Source organism: Pleurodeles waltl, chromosome 6 (genome assembly GCF_031143425.1).
Source record: "Pleurodeles waltl isolate 20211129_DDA chromosome 6, aPleWal1.hap1.20221129, whole genome shotgun sequence".
Taxonomy (NCBI): domain Eukaryota; kingdom Metazoa; phylum Chordata; class Amphibia; order Caudata; family Salamandridae; genus Pleurodeles; species Pleurodeles waltl.
This window is the reverse complement of record NC_090445.1, coordinates 1,548,228,896-1,548,241,306: the sequence shown is the minus strand read 5'-3', so window position 1 is coordinate 1,548,241,306 and position 12,411 is coordinate 1,548,228,896. Positions and strand designations below refer to the sequence as shown.

Here is a 12,411-nt window from a genome sequence, read left to right as displayed (position 1 = left end):
CCCATACATGGTTCTGGGCTTTCAGAAAATGCGTTTTAATTGTAGGAACCAATAACTATGCAATTCCTGTTTACTACTATTAAACACATTCCATTCTATGATTATGACTCTAAGAAGGATCCCTTGCAAAAGAAGGAAATATTTTTTATACCCTACCAATAGTTAACCGGCACAGCTATCATCTCTGAAATCGTCATCTAACTACCCATCCTCACAACCTAATCTAAACCGAATTGTGATTTTGGCTCTAGGCTCTTAAAGACAGATGCCAAACAGATAAAGAAACAGAAAAGAGTTAGGCTCCTTTTTCTGTGGGTTCGTATTTCAGTTTTTTTCAGAGAAAGAGGAAAAAATTGTAAAATAGATGTTCACAATGTCACCCTGATGGCCTGGAGTTATTCTAAGATAATGAATCTGAGAGATTGCTCTCCCTGAAGATCTGTTGTTACAGGCAATTTACTTTTCCTCCATCCTAGGTGCTGGCTGTATTGTATATTGATTCTATATTAATCAGGAGACTCTTTCTGAACCGTTAGTCTGACACAGCAAGAGCCATATTTGAAGGTCTCCTAAATTTCATCTTGCCAGGATGAAAACTTTGTATTAATTGGATAGACTCTTAGTAGCCAACCTGCTTTAAGATTGGTATTGCCTATTGGATGATCTCTTGCATCCTTGAATGCTACAACGTTACTGGTCTCCCTCAAGGATCACACTTATGTAGCAATAGAAAATGTGGAGCCTGCTAATTTTCAGCACCGTATCCCTTGGATTTCATACACAATATAGCAAAATGGATATTCTTCATTGGTGCTGTAAACACTAAGACATATATGTTAACCCCGGGGTTAATATACACTTTGACTAGGCCCTCTGAAAAAATATTCATGGGCTATTTATAGTTTGCCTGCTTTTATCCCTTAGTATATCCCTTATATTCTGAGGTAAATTACACTAGCTGTAACAGTAAGTACAAAGTACTCCTCATATATTATGCTCACCTTAGCCTTTTCATGTGCATGTGATTTTGTGAGCTTGTCGCCTTCAGTCAGCATATCCAGTAAGACTGGAGTAAAAGGCACTGAGCACTACAATTCTAGAGCTGGTAAGGTGAATACCTCGCACTACCTGATCTATGTGTCACCTATGGGATCATACTATATAGGCGCTTGTCCGTCTTTGTTGACAAAGACATGCTCCAATCTGTCAGCTGACATTACTAAGACCTTCTCCTATCTCCTGACATTGATCAGGGTCTGCCTGTCTGATGACCCTGCCAGACTCTTCCTATATTTCTTGTAGACTTTGGAAGTTCTGATCTCAGCTGACAATTTTGGACCTGCCCAACTCCACTGAGAAAAGTGGGCTGTTCATGATAGTAGCCTTGGCTGCCTGTCTCTCATGAAACTGCCTGGGGTTGCTTATCTCTATTGATCGCGTCTATGTCTTCCATGCATGCCTTTTCAAAGTGTGCTGCCCTTTGTCATCCGTTGCTCATCTGCCCATCCTGATCACACCATTCAAGAATCCTTCCTGACCTATTCGATTCTTACTTGTTCATCTGGTCCTTGATGGAAAAGTCTCTTTGCACTCTCATTTGAGGAACCAGACTTGAAACCTGGGTTCCGTGCTAAAGCAGAAAAACACTGAAGTTGTTTACTGGAAAACAGTACCATTGTGTCTCTGTTCACACACATCTCTGCTGCTCTAATTTATTTTCTGCTCAGCCTCCCGCTGTCTTGACCTCCTCCCACGTGTTTCTCCTATCACTTCGAAATCTAAGGTCTTATACCACAATATCATTACACAGTGGTTTTAATATCGGCCTGCCAAAAACACTGTATCCTTGATATCGAATACCAATTTATTGTTGAGGTAAGTAGATATGGAATTAAGAATAGTAAATCTATAGTTTCCTGTTCATACTTACCGTGACCTTTATAGTAAATCAACAATATAGTGACATACAATCCGCTTTACTCTGATCCACCTCTTACTCTCCTCTCCTTTATTTCTCCTCAAAACAAGTCTGTACTCTCAGATGACTCCCTTCTCTTCTCATTCTTTCTTTCCTCTCACTTCTTTTCATTCTTCATCTCTCCACCCAGGTCTGTCCTCTCTTCCACATTCTACTACACAATCTGGCTAACATACTCATGTCTAGTTCCCCTTCTTCTTGTTTTCTGTCTTCCCTTAACAGTTTTCTATCTCATAGCATGCTCACACCTCTTTCCTATTTTACACTCTACCTTTCTGTCTCTCTTCAGAGATTCACCAGTAAACAGGATGTGATTCGACATTACAACATGCACAAGAAGCGTGACAACTCTCTGCAACATGGCTTCATGCGCTTCAGCCCTTTGGACGACTGCAGTGTGTATTACCACAGCTGCCACCTGAACGGCAAGAGCACCCACTATCACTGCATGCAGGTAACCACAGCCACAGAGCACACCCTGGGCAATGGGTGTTGCTGGAGACTACTAGAGCACTGCAAGTCAGAGATAAGCTAAGCACTGCTATGGGATAACAGAGCACTTCAGTAAAAGGACAGAATGAGTATTCTAGGGGCATCCAGACATTGTCACATGGTTACAGAGCACTACCTGAGGATTTGCGCACTGTTGCTTTAGGAGTAATTGAGCACTTTAAGGGGCTTGAGGCATTGGCCAAAGGTAACCAAACTCTCACCTAGGATATGAGCTTTGCTACAGTAGGGTAAGGGAAACGTGCTTGCTTTTAACCGTGTGTCTCCAACATTGATATCTTTGCCATATTTATTATGCTGTAAAGTTACCTAGTGGCTTGGGTGAGGTTCTTAAAAGACTTGACGAAATCTAGTATTTTTGAATCTCCTGAGAGTGTTTAAAATCAGAACATCTCACAGTTCTTAACAAAGCGAAGTCAAATTAGCCCTAAGTACCTTATTATTCATATGAAAAACTAAGATAACCAGAATGTTTCTAAATCTTGGAGCTGAAGAAGACGTTTGAAGAAAGTTACTCTAGAGCGTTTTCTAAATAAGTGCTTGTATGGTGCATATATCAGTATTTGACACGAATCCTCCTGTTCTCTGGAGTGAACCAAAATACTTGATATTAGAACTGCACTGGTTAACGACGACTCCCTTAGTAAGTTTGGATTAGCAAAGACCCTTACTTGAAGATTGTGTGAAGGTCGGTGTAACCTCCCAGTGGGGTGCCCTGGTTCTTGAACTTCTTGCGATCAGGGTTAAGGGCACTAGTCACTTTAAAGGCCCATACCTTGTAATTGCGTGCTTGATTTGTTTTCTTTCACTTTAGGGTTGCTTCTTTCTCTAGCCACTTTGGATAGACACATGCTGGGAAGGGCTGGGTACCTTCACTTTCACGGGAGCCAAGTGTTTGTGGTCACTTGATGTTGTAAAGGCTAAGTTTTGGTCATTGGTGTTACACTGGGCTATGGTGAGGGGGGGGGGGGGGGGGTGAGGGAAGTACACATTAGGTCAGTGCCCAAAAAGAAATGTTCCCAGTTTTGTCCGGGCTGCACATAAATGAGTGACAACACACACTTCCAGAGTCCAGAAAGTAGTTGTGAGGTACACCTACTTCCAGTAATAGCTCTTGAAAAATATATCTTAAATTAGAGACACGGTCCTTACTTATTCCAGGAGAACTGTATAGAAGTCCCTCTTCCAGTCATCAAAGAGATGCATTTGAAATGGTTACCAAACACTCAGTTAAGGGACAATTTTCATGGGCTGTCTTAGCAGAGGAAACTGGCTTGCTTTGACTGGATGTATATTCCAACTCCAGTGCTAGCATGGCATCCTAAATGGGCATACTGAATGGCCTCTAGACGATGTTTACGTTCACACTGCAGGCACTGTACTGAGGACGGCGACAATACTGCAAACATGTATCCCTTGAATAACGGTTAATCTAGTTTTACCACAATCTTGGTGGAATATGTTCGAACTATGGGGAATTGCATATACGTTATCTGGAGTAGCAGTGGACCTCACCCGAAGGACTACAGTAAAAAGACTGCTCTAATCACAATATAGTGCCACGAAACAGGCCGTTTCCCAACAAGCAGGCAATGTAACTCACTCACAAGTGAAAAACTAACAGTTGTGACTTTTCAGAGAAAGACCAAACACAACTGCAATGAACAGCTTCAGACCTACGTCCTTCCATCGACCCCAAGACCCACTGCCACAATAATGCAGGAACTCAAACTGTGGATGCAGTTATCGACTCTGAAGAAGGGGCACTCCTTCTTAAAGGAAGAGACTTTCTTTTGAAACAGTTAGTGAATTGTTAATCAATGAAGCTTACAATTTTGAGGCCTGTCATTGGCCAAGATGGCCATTACTATGGAACGATATGCAGCAAAAACTAACTCTGACCATGTAAACATGACCAATAGAGATAAGAGACATTTTTAGTCAATTCATGCATTGAACCGTACAGCAAACGTCAAATTTGTAGTATTTAAAACTGTAGAAAGTTCTTGTCCACATTGCTCTCATGTGCTTCAAAGTCTGGTTACTATTCTCAGGCAGACAGAAAAGAACTGTGATATCTCAGGACCTTAGACTCTAGTTTGATACATCAGGCTGTGATCTAAAGGGGCTATCCAGTGTAGGGAAAAAAGTTATCTAACCAGTTATACCTAACAATCAGCAATAACTCTCATTTTAAGATGTTAGTTTGATAACGTTTGCTTGAGCGTTGAGATGTGTTGTGACCTAACTATCTAGATGGTCCTTTTAGTACACAACTATTGTTGTGTACCAAAGATTCCTGAATAGTGAAGCTTGAATCTGATATTAATGAAAGCTTGGTGAAAAACAGATTGTCATTTCTCTCTGCGCCTCTGATGGTATTGGGATCATTGTGACCCTGTTAATCAACTCTTCAGGTAACTAGAATTAGGGACCATGTAGCACTATTATCCAGCAGGTGGCTGCCTTTATATGAGCCAGAATTAAAGTAGAAGATCAAAGTCTCTAAAGGAGCGTTTTGGCTCAATCTTGCGAGTCTTACTTCATCCCAACTATAATAATTTGATTCATATTAAAATCTTTCCTTGAATTGGTAGATGATGGGCTGTCCTTCCGAATAACAAGTTCTTCGATGGGATCATATGACCAGACTTTCTCCATCGGAAGGTATAATTCCCAGTCCCTACAAGTTGAGCACTGATATGCCACTCTCGTATAATGATCTACATAACGTAGTTAACAAGATCTGTAAAGCAGAGTTCAAGCGCTGCATCCACACGGTCAGAGGTCCGATATAAGTTGTTGAATAAGACATACAAAAACCTCACGAGTGATACCATTTTATTCAAAGCAGTCTCACCTGTCTATCCCAAGAGGGGTCCTTTGAACCTGTCAGCAAGTGCAGACAGGTTGCACTTTATAAACAGTGCCTGGTCCTTGGAAATCTCCACTATCTCAATACTGTGCACTAGAATGCATGACTTAGTAACCAATACTTTCCCAAAATATGTTATAAAATGCAGATGTATGAATGGTGTGGAATTATTATATTATTGCATATGTAACTGCACCAGACAACTGTTAGTTAGCAGAGGAACCTCTAAAACAGGTTTCCCCCCCTTCATCCACAAATCATTGGATTTTCCGTTACCATCCAATTCTAAATCAGATAATACATGTAGCCCTGAGGTTCCACATTACCTTCCAGAATTGATCACTTCTCTTGTCCTTCGTTGCTGAATGCAGGCATTTCCTCGTCTAATTTTAAAGTCCCCTGTAGCGGCCTCTTCTTGGCTAAGAAGGTGCGAAGGTAAATTAGAAACAAAAGATTAGGTTATTGGTTATGGGACAGGTTCTGTTCAGGCCTCTAAAGGACGCAGGTTGCCTCATTAAGAGAATAATGGAAACGTACAGTTCTCTGAAAAATAGTGTCAGCATACTTTGCTCCAAAGTTATTTCCACCTGAAGATTCTCCACTGGATCTCAATATTGATTCCTCCAAATGAGAATATTGCATTTTTAAATTATATTTACGAAGGAAATTGTTACCATTCCTTTTCAGAGGTGTTTACATTTCCATCCTTTTTTAAAGGAGGCCTTGAGAGTTTTACAGGTGTCGAGCAGAGTGATGTGTGGTAGGAGGCCTTTGGGCTGTAGAGTATCCACAGTGTGCATCAGGGAGACAGTATTTGTGCAACAAAACAGATACATTGTTCCTTCTTGTGGCTTGTGTGGTACATGGGCACATCACCTCATCTCTCAGCACCTGTACATAGGCAATAACGCCTGAGAAGACTCCATAAGCAGAGAGCTCCACCTGATTTAATGTATTTGGGAAGGATTCTAGAGCCCAGCTGTCATTTCCCTAGAAAAAAAGAAGCAGAGAGAGTGACATCTCCTACAGATCAATAAACTGGAACGGTGGCACAGGGGCTAGCATCCAGAGCCAAGTACCAGAACAAAAAATTTCACCACCATCCACAGAGAAACACAAAAATTAGAAGCTAGCACAGGAAGACTGTGTCTAGACCCCAGCACAGGAACGCAAGGTCAGGCCATGTTCCAATAAACACTGATGAGAACTGAAAGGAAGGGTCAGCTCAGGTAGAAAGAACCACACCCAGAAAAGAAAAGCAACCACAGACACTGGCTACTGTAACTTAGGAGCAAGGACACCAGCAGAGCAGGACCCTAGCACGAGTCTGTGTTGGCACAAGAAGAACCAAAACAGAACGGCAGAATCAGTAGAAGCAGCAGCCTACTGCAGAGGTGGAACTGACAACAACCAGGCCCCCAGAAGTACACAGGGCAATTCAGAAAATCTTGGGTGGAAGCTGATACTATTTTACAGACCGAGCATGAACTAGAGAGAGATGCTTACTGGACAGAGGACACGGCCTGGAATGACCCTAAAACACAGCCTCGGAACAAGTAAACCTGTCACACGCAGTACCCGGAAAAAAATGCACCATGACAGTAGAAACAACTCATTAAATCTTACACATATAATAATTAATTTCGGGTGGAACTCACTGACTAATTATCCAAACTTTAAAAGAAGGGGGGTGGATTCCAAGAAATATTCCATCTTTGCCTGAATGTATGTGAACGCCCACAGTAGGAATCTGCAGGAAAAGGAGGATTTAGAAGCTGCAGGAGGATTCATTTGAGACGATTGGGAATGAAGTCCCAGGACTAGTCAACCAAACGAGAGCTCAAAAAGTATTACAACAGTTAAGAGTCTCCTGACAGAAACCTAAGAAAAGATGGAGGAGCCTCATGTCTGCTGCCCATAAGAAGGCCCAAACGAACACCAGGTCTTCCACCATCCTTGAGAGGGAGCTAAAGGCAGTCCAAGTCTTGAATCTGAGAGGAAGCTAGAGACACCCTCAGATGCAAGGTCACTCCTTTGGTTCCCAGTCTCAGAAAGATTCTGCTAGGTATAAATATATTTGAGATGCCTAAAAGTCTGCAAGGGGGATCTCATTTAAGAAAGAAAATGAATACCTGCAAGGTGGGATCCCCCCTTAGCTGGGGGAACTTCCACATATTTCTAAAACCAAATGGGTCACTGTTTGACAGTTGGAGAATATAGTATGGACACTGCTGCTTTGCCCTTATGGTCCTGAGGAAGGCTCTACAAAGTGAATATCCTAGCCAACACACTGAGAGTTTTTTTAAAATCTTCTTAGCTGATCCACGATTACAGGCAATTGTTTTGTTAAATACATTAAACTAAATAAAAAAAATCTGGTTATGTCTGGAGAACACCACTTATGTTGTGCGTAACCACCTGTTTCACCTGCTCCATTCTTTCAATGCCCAAACAACAATCTTTTGTTGGAGTCTCAATTGTGCCAAGAGGGAGGCCCGCGTCTGAGTCTTCAATGCGAATTATGATTTATCTGTGTTTTGAAACGTTTCACATTTTTAGCTGTAAGCGCATACACCAATATATAGAAACATATCCGTTTTCCTAACCTAGAGAAATTTAAGAAAATGCCACAAAACAGCTTTATAAAACACGATGCTTAAAGCACTTGCTATTCAGGCTTCTTGGGTGGGCTCTATGGAGTTTGCCGTGCGTATACTGGACTAGCCTATGCCTATGTGTACACACTGTGAGGGTGTGTACAGTCAGTCTGTGCAGCAGTGCTGTGCACGCTGGGTGTGTGCTCTGCGAAGGGGCAGTGTATGAAGGTGTGTTTGTGGGTGAGACCAGTGCTTGAAATAGAAAAATAGAAGTGCAGGTACTTTGTACCACAGTACCTGCTTGTTTCTGGGAAGTGCTGGAACTCTCCAATTAAAAGTATTAAATTTTGCTTGAAAACTGCTGGTTCTCCCTCTTTCAAAATTAAGTGCCGGTACTCAGTACCGGACAGTTCCGGCCCATTTAAAGCACTGATGTGTGGAATGCTTGTGCCAGTGCACTATGCGAGATGCCTGTATATGGAGTGTTTAATCTCTGCCTGCGCACACACATTTATGTGGGATAAATGTTGGTGTATTGTCCATGCTGGTGAAGGCGCCTCCACTAGTTGCCTTTTCCTTCCCAAGAGGACCCTCAGCACCATTTCACCTGTGAGACCACTTACAACCCTACCACATGAGCTCCTCATCATAGCCCTTGATTGCATAGCAAAGCCCCACTGCAGGCCTTTCAGTGCCGTTCCCATAGGGATCCGGGTACAGCAGCCTATCTCAGTAGAGGTTCTTCTTACCCCCTCAGATGGAGCCCGTCAGAGCATACTTGGCGTAAGTGGGGACTCTTGGCGCCCTTTCGCAGGTGAGAGCCTTCTCAGCCCTCATGTCCCAGAAGTAGGCCTCTCTGTACCCTTCCCCCAGGAAGCGCTGTGTGCCACCACCTCACACTTGGACTAAGGTGTGATAAAGTAAACTCAGGAGCCAGGGTCGGCTACTGTCTCCCTCTCATGTCCATACTTGGTGCTGATAATGTCCCGCTCCCTGTTTACAGAAACCCTACATTTTTCCTGCTTTAACGCCGAGCTCTCGCTGCAGATTCGGCCTCATGAGCGCTTTGTTTAATTCTTTTTTCATCCCATGCGGGTTCTGTTTTTTTTCAAGGTGTCACCGCGGAGGGCCTTTTATATTGGAAAAAGCTGGAGATTTAGAGGCCGGCTTACTCATTTTGGGCATTTGTCAAAGTGTTATAATGTCCCATTCACCAGCGGCGGGTTGGGGCGTATGGAGTGGTTGGGAGAAGGGACGAGACATGGGCAGTGGGCGCGAGACAAGATTGGGTGACTGAGAAAAGGTGGACAGGTGGAAGGCTGGTGCGGAGCGGGGCTGAGCACTGGGGGTCACCACAGGGGTGGAAGTGGAATGGGGATAGAGGGGAGGGCGTGCGGGAAAAGGAAATTGGTACGCTTAATTATTTATTTTCTTTGGGCTCTCTGTAAAGCGCTACTACTCAACCAGCGATGGCGTCAGAGCGCCGAGGAAGGGACGTGCACTTGCGGCAAGGAGTGTGGCAAGCGAGGGAGTGGGGTGAAGGGAAAAGAGGGCCAGTGATGTTCCTTTCCCTCTGACACGCTGCAGATGTTGGCACATCACATGCCTTCCCGCTGTTCAGCGGCACATTTTTGGATTGTCTGTATTTTTTTACTCAATATGGCAAAGTTGCCCGGTTTCCCGGCAGATCGATGCCAGGGAATGGACGGGGCAGCATTCCAGCTGGGAGCGTGCTTCGCGCGCGTCTCTCTCAGGTAAACACACGAGTTTCTCACTGCTACTGTTTAGCCGTGGTCTCTCGACACCCCTCCACCCCGGCCCCGCCAGCACCCATTGTATCCCAGGCTCCCGTGGCCCCTAGTGTGAGGTACAGAACAAGTTGCCGGGGGGGGGGGATGTTGGGTTCCACAAATCCCAATCGAAGCTACGCGAGTTTAGGGTGGCCACGGGGTGGCTGAAGGGGGGTCCTCCGCCACGCTGGGTGTGATTCTGACTGCCAGTTAGTTGTAGGGTTACCGATTCCAGCACAAATCCGTGCACTGCAACCGGCATCTCCCCCCTAATCACAACACTGTTTCTGCCTGGGCACAGTTAATTCACAACACCGTACACCCCCCCTCCACCCCCAAACTCCCTACCAGAATGTCGTGGTCTCTTAGTTCATGGCATGCATCCCACCTATCAGTCCGCATCCCATCTGTTTTCTGCCCCCTAGCCTGTTAACTAGTCACATTCTGCAGTTAGAAGAACGTCCCCCACCCCATGCTTTGTGGGAGTTCCTTCATATTCGTCTTTTAAGACATTGCTGTCCCTCACATTGTGGATATACAGCTGGGGTTGTACTGGGTATTAACTATAGAAATATAAAAGCAATTGTGGTTAAAACGGCTGTTGGTCCTTCAGAGCATCACCATTGCTAAACTCTTGTCTTCTTGGCAGGTGGGCTGCAATAAGGTTTACACCAGTACCTCAGATGTCATGACCCACGAAAACTTCCATAAAAAGAACACACAGCTCATCAACGACGGCTTCCAGCGGTTCCGCGCCACGGAAGACTGCGGGACCTCGGACTGTCAGTTCTACGGGCAGAAGACCACTCACTTCCACTGCAGGTGAGCTGGGTGCTCTACACAAGAGCTGTTATACTCCACAACTCCAGCGGGGGAGCACAATGCTGCATACAAGACCTCTCTCTAAACCACATATCTGACTTCCAGTGAGCAGAGCACCATGCAGACCAGACATGTGCACTATAGATCTGACCAGGTCAGTGTGTAGAAGGCCCACTTGTACATCACCACGTTACTCAAAGTAGTACCACGCTGCATAGAAGCAGGGTCCTTCGCATAAGGCTTCCCTGTAGAACACACACTTCCATCTGATGAGCATGGCAGTATGCACCAGACTTGGCTATAGATAACACACTTATAGGAAGAGGAATCAAGCCCTGCACACAAGCCATGTCACAGCGTCATGCTGTCTCTCCACTGTGCACACAGCCCTGCTGTAGGAAGCTGGCTCTGTATATACTATATCAAAATGAGAGATAGTGTGCACAGAGTCCAGGGTTTCCCCAAGAGGCTTGACAGAGGGAATAATATATAATACTAATGCTCTATTTGTGGTAGTGTGGACGAGCAGTTAGGCTTATCAGAGGGTAGTGTTAAGCATTTGTTGTACACACACAGGCAATAAATGAGAACACACTCAGGGGCATATTTATACTCTGTTTGCGCCGGAATTGCGTCGTTTTTTTTTAACGCAATTCCGACGCAAAACTAACTCCATATTTATACTTTGGCGTTAGACGCGTCTAGCGCCAAAGTCCATGGAGTTTGCGTCATTTTTTAGCGTGGACACCTACTTTGCGTTAATGATATGCAAGGTAGGCGTTCCCGTCTAAAAAATTGACTCCGAGGCATGTGCGCCGTATTTACACTCCCGGGCAAAATTCACACCCGGGAGTGGGCGGGTCAAATTTTTTTACGTACGGCCGCTTTTGCGCCGTTTTTTAGCGCCTGGACAAGGCAGGCGTTAAGGGACCTGTGGGCTCGGAAGGAGCCCAGAGGTGCCCTCCCATGCCCCCAGGGACACCCCCTGTCACCCTTACCCACCCCAGGAGGACACCCAAGGCTGGAGGGACCCATCCCAGGGACATTAAGGTAAGTTCCGGTAAGTATATATATATATTTTTTTTGTGGCATAGGGGGGCCTAATTTGTGCCCCCCTACATGCCACTATGCCCAATGACCATGCCCAGGGGATAGAAGTCCCCTGGGCATGGCCATTGGGCAAGGGGGCATGACTCCTGTCTTTGCTAAGACAGGAGTCATTTCTATGGGGGTTGGGAGTCGAAAAAAATGGCGCAAATCGGGTTGAGGCGAAAAATTTGCCTCAGCCTGACTTGCCCCATTTTTTGGCGCCCAAGCTCCATATCCCCCTACGCCGGCGCTGCCTGGTGTACGTCGTTTTTTTCCACGCACACCAGGCAGCGCCGGCGGCTAACGCTGGCTAACGTCATTGATTAAATACGGCGCCCGCATGGTGCTTCAGAATGGCGTTAGCCGGCGCTAATTTTTTTGACGCAAAACTGTGTTAGCGCAGTTTTGCGTCAAAAAGTATAAATATGGCCCTCAATGACTTAACTCCAGGCCAATAGGTTTTTATATAGAAAGATATTATTTTCTTAATTTATTTTAGAACCATAAGATTCAAATTGAAGGTAAGTACATTAAATGTAAGGTACTTTGCATAGGTATAGATAGGACTTTGAATCAAAATAGTAATATACACAGTTTGGCATAAAATGTCAATAAGCTATTTTAAAAGTGGACAATGCAAAATTCAACAGTTCTTGGGGGAGGTAAGTACAAGTTAGTTTTTGAGGTAAGTAAAGCACTTACAAGTTCAGTCTCCAGGGCATAGGCAGCCCACCGTTGGGGGTTCAAGTC

The 12,411-nt window shown here is 44.6% G+C and overlaps 1 protein-coding gene across 8 annotated transcripts in view; it reads left to right on the top strand.

The window, feature by feature from the left end:
- The window catches only part of CASZ1 (castor zinc finger 1), a 204,191-nt gene that overhangs the window by 141,132 nt on the left and 50,648 nt on the right, over positions 1 to 12,411 (top strand). For 7 of the 8 annotated variants that reach the window (XM_069241212.1, XM_069241215.1, XM_069241210.1 and 4 more), the window contains 2 exons: positions 2,268 to 2,432; positions 10,400 to 10,572. In XM_069241212.1, the coding sequence (XP_069097313.1) occupies positions 2,268 to 2,432; positions 10,400 to 10,572 (338 nt within the window). The remainder of the gene's footprint in view (positions 1 to 2,267; positions 2,433 to 10,399; positions 10,573 to 12,411) is intronic. The other variant, XM_069241211.1, reaches the window with a different exon arrangement.